Source organism: Euprymna scolopes, chromosome 10 (assembly GCF_053919585.1).
Source record: "Euprymna scolopes isolate OS-2025 chromosome 10, ASM5391958v1, whole genome shotgun sequence".
Taxonomy (NCBI): domain Eukaryota; kingdom Metazoa; phylum Mollusca; class Cephalopoda; order Sepiida; family Sepiolidae; genus Euprymna; species Euprymna scolopes.
Window position 1 is genome coordinate 12,534,559 of NC_136491.1, and position 15,318 is coordinate 12,549,876.

At 33.6% G+C, this 15,318-nt stretch overlaps 1 protein-coding gene across 6 annotated transcripts in view; it reads right to left on the reverse strand.

Annotated features, from left to right (window-relative positions):
* Positions 1 to 15,318, reverse strand: part of LOC145285801 (uncharacterized) — a 665,485-nt gene that overhangs the window by 99,385 nt on the left and 550,782 nt on the right. Inside the window, exon 1 of one of the 6 annotated variants that reach the window (XM_080134180.1) lies at positions 13,292 to 13,565. The exons of the other annotated variants lie outside the window; for them this stretch is intronic. Coding sequence (XP_079990306.1) covers positions 13,292 to 13,320 — 29 coding nt within the window. The 5' untranslated portion in view covers positions 13,321 to 13,565. Of the gene's footprint in view, positions 1 to 13,291; positions 13,566 to 15,318 lie in introns of those variants that run through there. 6 annotated transcript variants of the gene reach the window in all.

Sequence of the window (15,318 nt, forward strand, 5' to 3'; positions counted from 1 at the left end):
TATATATATATATATATATATATACATATATATAGGTCAACTTAATATATATATATATGTATATATATATATATATAGGTCAACTTAAAATATATATATATATGTATATATATATATATATATAGGTCAACTTAAAATATATATATATATATGTATATATAAGAAATAATCGCATCCTAGTAGTGGAATAATAAACCAGTGTTTGTAACTAAGTATTACTTGAATAAAAGAAGCGCTGATTTAGTATTTTGTGAAAGGACTAGAAATAAAGACAGAAAGATATGTGCTACTACCATAGGAAGAGTACGTTGGTGAAAGAGTCGATCAACCTGCGTCAGGGGCAGAAATGTGTCGATATTTCCCAGCGAATGTGCCTTGAGAATTGTGGGGATTATCGATAAAAACAAAAAAAAATCTTGTTTATTTTAATGGTTCAACTCCAGCTTTCATAGTTCATTTAATTTTGGAGTTAAACTATCGTCTTTAATTTGAAACGGCTCTTGTGGTTATTGATTTATGTTTTGTCTTGTTATGACTTTTTTTTCTAAATTTGTAGGGCATTGTTTCTATTCTTTTCCTGCACGATTCTTAAGACGCAATAATTGTAAACTATTTGCAAAGTAAAAACGACGCCAAATTGTGTTATTTGTGAGTTAGTTTGGTAATGTACGCATGGGAAATACTTGAATGGAATCTATGATTTAATAAAACTCTGATTATTTACGTTGTCATCGTGTTGTTAGCTTCTCACTTTCATGTTTAGATGGCAAAAGAACGGACTTCAATCAAAAACACGAAATGCAATGATGTAGACAATTAAGGAAACCAGAAATATGAGTCGAGGATTAGAAACATAATGTTGAATAACAGATGATAGAAGTAAGCTAGATTGTCTATTACAGTTTATACAAATAATGAATAAATATAACTTATTTCATAATCCTGCCAATTCAGCAATAAACAATGAAACAGAATACAAGAAATTCGGACATTTATTAAGGGTGGGGAGCTCCCGGCTTTACCCCGTCGTATAATCCGCGTAAATATTATAAGTTTATTCGTCCAATTTTCGTATATATTATTATGATAGGTTTCAAAAGTGGGAACACATATTTGGGTGCAAATAGCTAGAATCAAAACCTAAAGCAGAACTGTGACATTTAAAGCTGCTGACGTTACCACTGTATAAATATGACACATATAGAACTGATTAAAAATAATCTAAGATAAATATCAAAATGCATAGCAATTTTATTTTCAATTTATACCTCTTTTTGACATTTAAAAATCTATTTAAACGGCCAAAGGTCCATAAAAGAACGGTCGAAAAATAATCCACTCGTTGCATGCCCCTAGCGCCGCTTTGCTACTTTTAGATTCAAAAGAGATAAGGGCAATATCACTAAATAATGTCACTCGATCTAAGTTTTTCATCGCAAGGTCAAGACTGATATTTGCTCTACGACTTTGCTAGTGGATTGGTTGGTTGGTTGGTCGTGTTTTACGGCATATCTACCCTTTCCCAGGTCATTTAATGCCGAATCCAGTTATTTTGAAGAACAATTTTTTAATAGAATATATTTGGGGTTTTTACTAAGTCGGTTTCTATGTAACCCATAATTGAGACCCTAACAGATACTACCACTCAGAGTGAACCTGGGAGCAATGGCAATTAAAGTGTTGCTCCACACTCCCCAAAGCCCGCAAGCTGGAGCCTTACCATCGGATATAGTTTGGGGTCATATCCAGGACCTTGCTAGTTGAAGACACCTTGATGTTTTTCTCATTAAATTTTTACACATTTTAATCGTGCATTTGTCAAGTTTTGCTGAATAAAATAAATTAACATTTTACTCGAAATGACTCCTCGTGTAATAATGTTTGACATAAGAAACATTTCGAATATCTGCACGGTTTATTTTCTCATAACAAACAGAAAACCTGTTTAGTGATATTGCCAAAAAGAGCCAGAATAATAAAGTTTCCTTACCCATTCATTATTCATTGTTCTTATTTATATTCTTTATCGAATAAATACTGCCATTACTTTTACAGTATTCCAAAAAGCCCGAATCACCAAATTGTTTAATCGAGTTCATTGCGTTCATCAATATTTTATTTGCTACATAACATTTCTTTTTATTCTTCTTCTTATCGATTAGGCTACATATTTATATCGGTTTCCTTTTTCGAACAAAATATGCCTTCTGTTTGTCCGGCCAATTCTTAAGAATGGCTAATCTAAACAAAGCTCGAAGCTAAAAAGTGATCAAATGTAAGGAGACGCCATCGAACGAAGAGCAAGCTTCAATGTTATCTTCCATTTAATCGAAACGGTCATGATCGGTTCTGTTGTCGCTCTTAAAACCTACACATTTTTTCCCGGTTTTTCTTTTTGTATTCAGTGTCGTTTTATACTTTTTCTTATGAAGATAGTTTCTGTTATTTTGCCAACATTCGCACGAGTCCACTTATTTATTTTTGACAAGGGAATCATTGCGTATCAAGACAAAGGGACCACTCGAGGATTAGGGGTTAATGAAAGAACGCCGTGATTATCAGTAACGGTGTAAATTGGGCAGAAATTGTAATATTTACGAAGACGGCTCAAAAATAACTTAAAAGAATTTGTTTACACTGGACTTGAAAACGGTTATGTTATCGTCGGCTAGGCAGCAGCACTGAGGTATTGTGTTTAACACACGGGCAGCTATAAGAAAAAATAAGTCTGCTCATGGAATTCTCTGCATATTACGTAATGACTGAGGTACTTAACTGCTTGTAACGTAGGAAATGAAGTAATCAACTGCATATTACGTAAGAAATGACGTAATTACCTTCATATTACGTGAGAAATGACGTATTTTACTGCATATTACGTATGAATTGAAGTACTTAACTGCATATTACGTAATGAATGAAGTAATTAATTGCGTATTACGTAATAAATGAAGTACTTAACTGCGCATTACGTAAGAAATGAAGTAATTAACTGCACATGACGTAAGGAATGATGTAGTTAACTGCATAGTACGTAATAAATGAAGTAATTAACTGTATATTACGTAAGCGATGAAGTAATTAGCTGCATAATACGTAATATATGAAGTAATTAACTGCATATTACGTAAGAAATGAAGTAATTAACTGCGTATTACGTAATAAATGAAGTATTTAACTGCATATTACGTAATAAATGAAGTAATTAACTGCATAATACGTAAGAAATGAATTCATTAACTGTATATTACGTAAGAAATGAAGTAAGTACCTGCATAATACGTAAGAAATGAAGTAATTAACTGCATATTACGTAATAAATGAAGTAATTAACTGCATATTTCGTAAGAGATGTAGTAATTACATGCATATTACGTAATAAATGAAGGAATTAACTGCGTAGTACGTAAGAAATGAAGTAATTAACTGCATATTACGTAAGAAATGACGTGATTAACTGCATATTACGTAAGACCTGGAGTAATGTAATTAAATCAAGTAATATAATGTAAAAAAAAGCAACGCTGCGGGTCTATTTCTGTTCTATCGTTATTTCTCTCACAGGTGTTTACTGAGTTTCAATCGATGGTCCGCAGTCCAAACATTCGCGGCAACTGCTGCCATTGGCTTCATTTAGTCTCTATCACTGACTAAAACTAATCGGGAATTTCACAAGCAATTTTATTTCCAAGAACTGGTTGTCTGTGGAAGACAATATCACGAGTCTGCTTCTTAACTTACTATAATATGGTCGTTTACAAGTCTAATGTAAATAAGGTATTGTTTGACTGTTCCCATAAATAACCAAATCCTACCAATGTTCTACTTTACTGATCATCTACGTTTCATAGTCAACCAACACTGTGCAACCATTATACTCGAATGACCCTTGTGCCTTGATAAGTGGTGACGCCCTAGTACAAGATGCATACCAAGGAGTGTGTCTCTGAAAGAATAGTTTCTAGTTCACAATTGGAAGGGCATCGATCATAGAGAGACGTGCTCAAATAGTGACCTTGCAATTACAAACAAACAAGGGAAAAAATAAATAAAAATCTGGGTCGACATTTTTTTTTTAACAAAAGTTTTTATTACTGTTACTCTTTGATCTCGACACTACTTAAAAGGTTTCTCGCTTTCACATGCCCATCTAGTCTGATAGTTTCTCCTTCCTCCGACCGCAAGCCGGCCACAGCCGGTTCATTCTCGTTCTTGACTTTACACGCCCATTTTTTCGACGCGCACTTTGCTTCTTTCGACCATGTGGTGAACTTTTCTCTTTTATTTATTTTTTCTTGCGAACACTTCCTAATTTGACTATGCACTTTTTTCGGCTACTGCTCCTGCTGCTAATTTATTCGCAAGTCAGCCATTATTCGCTGCTTAAAGGTACTTGTAACACTAGCACAAAGAATGAAACATTGCGGCAATGAGGCAAGAGTCGGAGCTTCGGTGACAGTGTAGGTCTTATAAGATTAATGAAACTTTTTAGACACGGTCTAAGAGAGATAATAGTGGTAAGCTCACCGGCCCATATATGGCAACAATATTCAATTCATTTGCGAAAGCTGACTTTGTAGATATATAAGAATATGTGTTAATTTAAAAAAAAAGCGTTATCTCCTACACATATAAATTATATATTAGCGGGGGTCCCCAGCCCTTCCCGGGCGTGAAATAATAATTGTCTGTTAATTCAAGCAGATTTTCCATGTATTATTACTGAGTCAATTCTCTATTGTACCCAATATATAATAGTGAAAAGACCACGGCTTGATGATCAATGCTGTTAAGGAGATCAGTTTTATCAGTAATGACAATTGTAGTTTTTGCCACACAGTGACACCGCCTCAAATATAGTTATTCTATTTTATTGGGGAACGACTAGGCTAAAAGATGACACAATTGATTGTGTAAATATCACCACTAGTCAATCCCAAGTCTTGCTGAAACATTTGATTTTTCATTTTTAACAGAATGCTAAATATCACATATAGTCGCAAGTCCTGGGAACAAATACCATACGAGACAGTTTTGAATAAATAATAGGGCATTCACAATGACTGCAATTCCTACAGCTACATATCTAGAAAAGAGAGGTAGTAAACTTGACAATATGATATGACACAAGGAGAAAGGAAAAAAAAAACTCAGCAGAAATTAGTGTCCCCAATAATGCAGGATTAAACAAAGCTAAGACTGAAAATATAATGAAATATTAAGTTCTTATGTACGATATAATTAAACTTTAATAGGGCTGTTTTGTTATCTAAAAGTCGTAGTGAGATTTCCCCGTACGCGCGTAGATATTTCGAGATACATTTTACACTAGTAGAAACCTCGTCAAAATGAGAAAGTAAACACACTTTTAATCAGTTAGAAAACACGATAAAAGATGTTTTTTTTTTATAAATAAAACATTTAGTTTATTTTTTTTATTCAAATTTTCTGCTCCATGAGAATTCCTGGGGGCGATACAGATCATTTGGATATTTCTTATATAAAAACATATTAGACATTATTTTTGAGGGACAAGGCGAAATTATATTGGGGTCACATAAGTAAACCTGGAATTTGCTTGTGTAACGCAATACAATCTTGGAATAAATACGTGTTCCAGAATGACTTACAAGATGTTTCGCTGAATAGGAGATGGGGAATTAGTCGTTTAGTTTAATATAAAACAATGGTAAACGAGCAAGGTATACACTCCACCCTGATGAGTAGAAGATTATAATTGTTCCTCAACATCAAGGTATGATAACCAATGCTATTAGTAAAAGAATTGCTGTCGGTAATGAGAAGAGCAGTTCACGTAACATATATACAAGGAGTGTGAGCCGCCTTACATCAAGTTGTAAGCTAATGCTAAGGGACGGCTTCTTTCAAATGTACTTTTTTTTTTAAACTGAGACATTTGAAATTCGTTTCTGATTGTTACCATTTAATTAGCAAAGCATTTCATTTTAGTCGTTTGAACACACCTACGTAAATATAGTCTAAAATAGTAATATTGACCGAAATATTCGTCTTTGAGCGATAAATTCAATCGCTAATTACTAATACTTTTGTAATACTTGTCGAATTTATATTTGTTTCGAACAGATAACATGCCGTTTCGTCGAGATATTAGAAAAATACATTTTTTTCCGACGTAGCAATTTTGTATTCCGGTAAAATATGTGAATGGTGTATTTAAACCATGTAACTTTTTGGATGACGTCAGTCATTGGTTTTCTGAAGAAAACGTTTTTATTCTTTGAGTCATAAATGCAGAATTAGTCATTTACAACTTTTCTGAAACGATTTCCGATGTGAATATCAAATATAATAATGGAGCCGAATATGTTATCAGTGGTTAGAATGCATTTATTAATTAGATACATTGGCAACACAGATATTTGCATTGAACATTCATATTTGCATTGCAACAGCGAAGCTTTTTATTCATTAGAAGATCGAATTTGACGATGCATGGACGCAAACATATTTCATCTGACAAGTTCCGATGAGAAAAACTTGATGGTAAATGAACACGTAGACAGCCCTCAGATGTGCTTTTAAAGTGTGTTAACACTTTTCTTTTCCATGCAACTTCTTTATTACAGAACAGGTTCTATCCATAGTTTCATGCAACTGCTTGTTTGAACTTCATCCTATGGTCCCCTACGTAAATCGTTCATGGAAACACTCGTCTAACTACAACTACTATCGACAATTTTCCCCACTGTACCTAAATCAAAACGAAGGTTCCATGAACAATGCTTCTTCATATAGTATTACCCGATTTTAGAACTCTGTTCGACTGACATATTCTCCAGGTGACTACAATATGGCAGTCTTCAAGTCAAATGTAAACAAATACTTGTGGGGCTTCCCCTATAAATAATCAACTTTTACACAATTATCTCCACTATCTATCACTATTTCTTGTATTTCATGTCGTTGACCGTGTCTATGTCTCTCAAATTGGAGATTGCCGAGGGGAACTCAGTAGTTCACAAGTAGATACATATAAAAAACGAGTACAACCTCCGTTACATATTGCAACTATTTCTGACGCTCTATGTCGAGGCTGTATTCGTCAGTTGATGCCAGCTCATCGCAATCTAAAGCTATCACGATCCGGTTCAAGACATGAGTAGTTATCACCTGTGTCAAAGTTGAAACTGTCGTCAATGGTAGCAAACGTAAGACTGTCCGTAAACTCAAACTACCGAAAACGCTGCTCCGCAACGCTACTCCTAAAACTGGTAATAAATTAACGATAAACATATTGACCTACTCTTTCCCCCAATCACAGCCGCATGTTTATAAAAAAATCCTATTTTAGTATTCGTTTATATTTTCGGGTGAAATAAACTTATGATATATTTTTTGTTGTTGCTTTTATTTTGTCCTCTTTTTTTATTACATAAAAAAAAATTACATCTCAACTATTTAGTAAGGGGCATCGATAATGGCACAGTTAATTTACGGCATAATCACATTGACAGACGTATCATCGAAGTTAAGCAATGTTGAATCTGATCAATACTATATAGGTGACAATGTGGGACTTCTAAGTATTGTATGTATTCTCCTCTTATCTCGGCATTATTTCCAGTCGGCTTAGACTTCTACTTGACACCTGAATCAAACAGTGCCGATCTAAGAGAGGTATGGTTGGGATATCGCAACCCTTGCATCATAATTATACGCGCAGTTGCCCGTACAGAGGAGTATCATTTGTGTTACGAGACTGAACAGAGTCAGCGATATCATTACCAAATTTCGCGAAAATGAAATACCAAAATCAACAGAGCAATGTAAAAATAGGCAGAGAAGTATGTCGGTTATTAATGGTGTTATAATACTTGTATTCTATTTTTTAAACCAAAAATTCAGATTTAAGATAGATGTAAATTAATAGTAACCATGTGCTGTTTTTCACGTGTTTTAATGGAATGTGCTATAATTAACCGCGGAGAAACATCTAGAACCTAATCCCGATGCTCCGCGGTTGGTCTACGATTATAGTAGTCAATTATTAGGTTATTTAACCGATTCCGATTACAATAAAATTATTGGAAGTGGGGAGCATTCGTTTATAGTATTTAATCCTGCGAAACGTTGGGTATTTTTACTAATAATATATCTACATCGTAATAGAAGCATACAAATATTATGACACATAAACCACACAAAAAACGTTAGTGTTTCATTTTCCTCACGCAATTGATCTTCTAACCGATTATACACAAACATGGAATTACTGGAGAGGCTGAGCAAACAGTATTTCCACAGTTTATGCGATTGACGTTGCAAGGGAGTAAGATCCGGTCCCGATTGTAGAAATGACCTATTTCCAGCTGATAAACGACCCTCTTAAACCTTGCCAATGTTTACAATCGACACCATTATTATTTGCATATCTCATACCTTGGCTATATGAGACAGTATTAATGTTCCCAAAATGACTATTTTCACTGCTGTACAAATTGTAGGAGAAATAAATACGAGCGTGCCGCCCATCCTCGAAGATAGAGCAAAGATGAAATGGCGGATAACTGCGGTCGTTTGTTTAGTGTTAACATATTTTCTTTCAATTTTTCTGGACGTTGATTTGCGACGAGCGAGGCCAACGAAGTGGCATGGTAGCCGCGGTTTATAGATCGTTTGTTGATGGAAGGAATGAGAGATTAAGGCTCACGGAAGAGAGTCGGTGCGGGCGGGATGTAGCTATGGCTGATTGATAATAAAATCGCAACATATAAGAGGTAATAGTAACAGCGGAGGTAGTATGAGATATAATGCTTTGTCGAAGAAGTGGTCGTATTTAGAATGGATTTAAACAGCGAGACGTATCCGTCGAGTGCAAAGTAATTGCGCGGTAAAAATATCTATCTATATATCTATAAAAGTGAGATGTTTATTTGTGTGTGTGTGTGCGTGTGCGCGCGTGTGTGTGTGTGCGTGTGAAGATACTTCTTAACTTATATACTCAATGCATTTTTTATCTACATACATGGAAATTGGTGCATAGAGTATTTGTTTCAGGTCGTCTAAACTTCTCCTTGCCACTGATTCAATAGCAGTGTGGTTAGGAATATCGCAACCTTTGCCTCACAATTAAACGCCCAGTTGCAACTTCAGGATGTATCCTTTGTCTTTCGAGACAGAACGGAGGCAGCGATGTCGTTTCCAAATCTCGGCAAAAATGAATTACTAAAATCAATGGAACAATGCAAAGATAGGCAGAGGAGTAGCTCTCTTATTTATGGTATTATAATTGTTATATTCTATTTTTCAAATAAAAAATTCAGATTAAAACTTAATCTGAATTAATAGTTACCATGCGTCTGATTTCCAAGCGCTTTAATAGAATGCGTTATAATGTGGTAAAATGTGTTATAATTAACTCAAGGCACTTGTGCTTCACTGACGTACATAATACCTAACTAACTTGACAAACAGCAAAATCTTACTATTTCACTGTCGAGTTCACTAGATGCCTGAAAGTCTTCTATAAAAGTTATTTCCTCTCTCAGATTACTTTGGAATTCCCTCTGTGTTTTCTGCTTCCATAACTGTACTTAATATGCAGGCATTTAATTGCAATGCGAACCGTCATGTTGCTGCTCATGGTTTAAGTATGATATAAACAGAAAAAAATTATTTGAACACACTTCTTATCAAAGAAGTTTTTTTTTTCTTTTATACGCCAGCCCTTTCTGCTTGTGAAATGATAAAACTGTTTAACCGTACTTCGATGTTAGGCTGTATAAAAGTTTTAAAATAGTCAAAATTCGTAAATGTATTTATTTAGATTATTGCTATTTGATACTTTCCAGAAGCATTTTCATGCGAAACCTTTCTAAGAACACTCCCAGACCCTTAAAGTACAGTTGTGTGAAATTTCCAAACAAAACTCGGTCCAGCCGTTTCAAAGTCAATTCACACACGCACAGACACAAGAACAGACAACGTGCCTTTTATAGATAACTGGAGATAGATATATGGCCAAGACAATAGAGGCACGTACTAAGGAATGCGCTTATTCCACATCTAAGCTTAATCTATTGAAGTATATCATATACCAGATAACTCTTACTATCCTTCACTCACAAATACGTAGGCGAATGATGTTTCCCTTTTTATCATAATTTTATAGCTTTTAACCTAGATTAGCTGTAATTGAATTTAAATGCCAAAACATGTTACGAAGGTTGGCAGATGCACATGCAGGTCGTGACAAGAATATAGTTATGGAGATAATCTTCAAAACGCTAATCCATTCAGGCAAATGAAACAAATTCAGCTGAGTTTTGGAATCCATATTGCTTTTGTTTTTCAAAACAAATTAATAGCCAATAAAAAGATTCAAACTTTTTCGAATAAGAAGCATAAAAAGGGATGCGAGCAAAACAAAAACTGAGGTAGTGCGAGTATTACATTGATTTTTTGAACAAATGTGTTCTGGAATATAATCAGCACAACGTTTCGATCGATGTAACCTCCCTCATGAATATCTGTGTTGAACTCGGGAATCCGTAAGGAATATTAAACTGAACCCGACAAAGCCGACAGGCTGCTAAATCCCACCTCCACACTGTAGAGATCCCTAGATGTAAAAGATCTTTTTACTCCAATAGTTTCTTCCCCAGAACCGCTAGACTCTAGAATTCCATTCCAGGCCCCTGCGTCCCCAACAGTACTGACGTGCAGAAGTTCAAGTGTAACGTGAACCGATATCTTGCTGCCCAAATCCCTACATAGTACCCCAGTAGTTGTTGCCCCTGGTAGTAGCCCACTACACCAAAGTGGCAATTTGCCTTGTTTGGGGTGAAAATGTAATAACAAAATAAAAACTAAAAAAAAAACCTTTATTTAACACACGAATGTAGATTTTTGGCATACAGCGATTTTTGGCATCGAAGCGATATAAACATGTTGCTATTTATATATATTTTTAAGAAAATCGCTCCAGACAAAAGAAGGGGGCACTTGCTGTATGGAGCTAAAAATAAAATAAAATAAAATATAAAATAAAATAGTATTTTAAAGTAAAAAAAAAATAACTAACCAAGAACTGTAAGCTGGATAGATTTAGACACAGACAACATCAATTCTCCCTTTTTTGCCAGAAACATAGCTTATAGAATGCGATTCTTCGTTTTTTTTTGTTTTTAGATAAGGATTAAATATTTATCCCCAGTATAGTCACGAATAACTGTTTATTGGTCCCACGACAAAGGGAGGGTGGACTTTTTAATTCACCATGGTCCGTTCCTCTGTCCGCACTTTTTTTTTTTTTTTAAATAACAACGCATTGGAATTTTTTGAAATTTTGCACAAACATTAAACATGCTTTAAAGTAACAACGGATTTTTTTTTTTAGAAACCCCAGTTGCTCTCCTAGGGGTGCCTTTCGGGTTGAAATGGTTAAAATTGACACTTTTGTGCATATTTAAAAAAATTGATGCCTTGGATTTTTATAAAATTTGTGGTCCTGAATATGACCTTAAACTATATCCAGTAGTGAGGATCCAGCTTGCGGGCTTTGGGGAATGTGGAGCCACCCTTTAATTACCATTGCTCCCAGGTCCACTGTGACCCGGAGTGGTAGTAGTTGTTAGGGTCCCAACTATGGGTTCAATAGAAACCGACTCGAAAACAACAAATGTTCTATTACAATGTTGTTCTTCAAAATCTTTGGATTCGGCATTAAATAACCTGAAAAGGGTTGATATGCCGTAAAACAAAAACAACCAACCAACTTTATAAAATGTTCTGAAAAGTCGTAACTAAGTGATTTTTATATCTTTTGTTTGTCTACACTTCGCGATAACTCTTGCATGTTACACAGGGCTAATAAAACACTCCATTTTTTGGACTATGTTACCATATTTGTCCAACATTGTCTGTTCATAACTATTAAGTAGTTTTTCATGGTGCAGAACTCAAATTTAAATATGTCAAGACCTACAACTGCACCATTTATTCATTTTCACCAGGATTTGACGTCCCCTGGGGACATTTGGGGTTAAATAAGGGTAAGGAATACTGAACTTAGTCATTTTCTATGCCTCCTTCACTGGGCACTCACAGGGGACCATGCATGCTTCACGTGTTACATAGCAGATTTCTCTTTTTTTAAAGCTTTATGTGGAAAGTTTCAACATTAATAGTAGCAGTAAGGGGGTGACGGTGACCAAATCGATAACGACACCGACTGACGACCTGGTTGTCCAGTTCGTTATAGAAAAATCATTTTCACTAAGCATGTTGGCAACCTTCCCATGATTCATCCCGTTAGCATGTGATGTTTTATAGAAATAATTCTGGCTAGAATAATATAGGGGACATCAACGCCAACATAAAAAATTATCTGATTTATACGATATGATTATGATTGGTAATCATAAACCTATTTTTGTATCAGATGCCTAAAGTCATGCATTACTATACAATAATAGTATTTATCATATATATATATATATATATATATATATATATATATATATATATATATATATACTGTGAATTGTATGCTTATTCGGGTGTCATATTTTTTTAATGAAAATGATATATGAGTGAAACAAGTGAGCTGCAAATGGTGTTAAAATTACTGAGAGAATAATATTATCACAAAAAAAAATCATCCCTCAAACGAAAGAGGGATTAAAAAAAAAGATGAAATATCAAGGGTATTGGCTTCACTCTCTGAAAAGTGTAAAAGAGTTCAATGTGAACAAGTTCTAACTGAATCGTCCCCCTAAGTAATCCAAGTTACAAAATTCCTACTGTTTACTATGCTAAAATCACAATGACTAATGTATACCTATTAACCCTTATCCTCGAGTGGCCTCTGGGCCTTAATAAGTGGTGACACCCATGTAAAAAAAAAAGAGATTAGGTGTAGCAAAAACTACTACTACACTATCCACTAAAAGATCATATAATATTATATGATAAAACAATAAAATGAATTAGTTTTATTTTCCATTCATTTAAAAATGCCTAGTAATAAAACATAGGTATATATTTGCTTCCCCACGAAATCAAAATGTAACACCATTATGTGTGGTAAAACAAGCTCCCCAAAAAGGGATACTTTTGAAATAAGCAAAAATAAAAATTGTCTTAATATAAAATGTTTCCCTGCATTAACTAAGTATAAATTAACACGTGCAGCATAAGAACAGATATTACACTATGATCTTAGTCCGGAAGCCAGTTTCACTAAGTGAGTTTTCATATAGTAAGTTCACCTTTTCGTTGTCTTTCCTTTTCTCAATCTTATACTTACCTTCTTCTTCCTTTTCTATTAAATGCCATCTTCTCTCACTCGTTTTCTCTTTCTCCCCTTTTATTCGTTTCCCGCGACTTCATTTTTGCATTATGTGTTTTTTTTTTCGTTCCGACCCCACTCCCTTTCTTCATAATTGCTTCTACGCTGGTGAATTTTACATTCTGACTTGGGCCGAGCTCATGCTACGAAAGGTAGCTACTGAAAATCTATAGGCCGTGTTTCCTTGGCAACGTGTTGCGAGAATATTTTGATGCCACGCTGGGTTTTGATGGTGTCTAAAATTGACGTCATCGTCAGAACAAGGAATGAAGAGTTGTGATCTCATGGACAATGTTGATATGTTTCACTGGACCCCCTTTATATATATATATATACATATATATATATATATACATATATATATACGTATATATATACATATATATACACATATATATACATATATATGCATATATATATTTACATATATATACATATATATACATATATATATATTTACATATATACATATATATATACATATATATACATATATATACATATATATTTACATATATATTTACATATATATACATATATATATACATATATATATATATACATATATACACATATATATACATATATATACACATATATATATACATATATATACATATATACATATATATACATATATATACATATATACATATATATACATATATATACATATATACATATATATAATAAAATAAAAATTACAATTAAATACTTTCGTACGGAAAATCCGATCACGCATTTTGCTAATCACGCATTTGCTGATGAGAAGGAAAGTATTTCTTCGAAAGTCCGCGAATTAAGGACTATCCACTGATTAAGTGTTTTCTTTTCAGATTAAATGTTTTTATCTCTTTTTTAAAGTGTTTTTACATGTTTTATTTACTATTTGCTCTTATATATATATGCTTATATATATGCATATATATACACATGTGCATGTATATATATGCATATATATACACATGTGCATGTATATATATGCATATATATATATATATATATATATATATGCATATATATATATATATATATATAGCGTTAAGTTCTTATGGATTTTAAAACTCTCTATTTTTATTAAAATCAAATAAAACGTACCTAGCCATGGATATGCGTGCGAAAATATAATGGTTAACTAATGTGTATATTCCGTTGAAAAACGAGCGTAAATTGATTAGCTGCTTGTATGCAAATTCAATTTTCTTGTGTGTGTGTGTTTGTGTGAATCTAGATAAGACGTCTCTACTATTTTACAATAACCAATCATCGGTTAAATTACTAATGCATAAGTGTTCAACAAAAGTAGTTATCTGATAGCTAAATGATTTTGATTCTTGCTAAAGGCACAAAGTCATATTTTTCTTTTTCTTTTTTTTTTAAATTTGAAATCGCTACTATATATTGGGTACAATATAATAATCAATAGATAATTGGCACCATAATAATAAATCCGAAATTTGTATGAATTTAAATGTCATATTCAAGCGTAGTTTGGAATCGGGCAACGCTGTGAGGCGTGCTAGTTTATATATATATATATATATATATATATATATATATATATATATATATATATATATATATATATATATTCATCCACATGCAATACTGTTTCGCTGTTTCACTGCTCATCAGTGTGACTAGAGAAGCAACTGCCTAAAGCCAGGATCGAAAGTCGACCTCCGAAATGAGAGTCGAAGCTTCTATATATATATGGCTCATTCTTTCTTCTACTATAAACACGTGTGTGCCTCTTTCTCTATCCCCCCTCTCTCTCTCTCTCTCTCTCTCTCTCTCTCTCTCTCTCTCTGTATATATGTGTATGTGTGTGTATGTATACATATTATGCATGATGAATTTATATCTTGTTTACAGTGTTATATACACTGTTAATGCATTTATACGCACACACACACACACACATCTATATATATAAATGCCTATTTGCGACTGTACGTATATCCACGATATGTATAAACGACGCT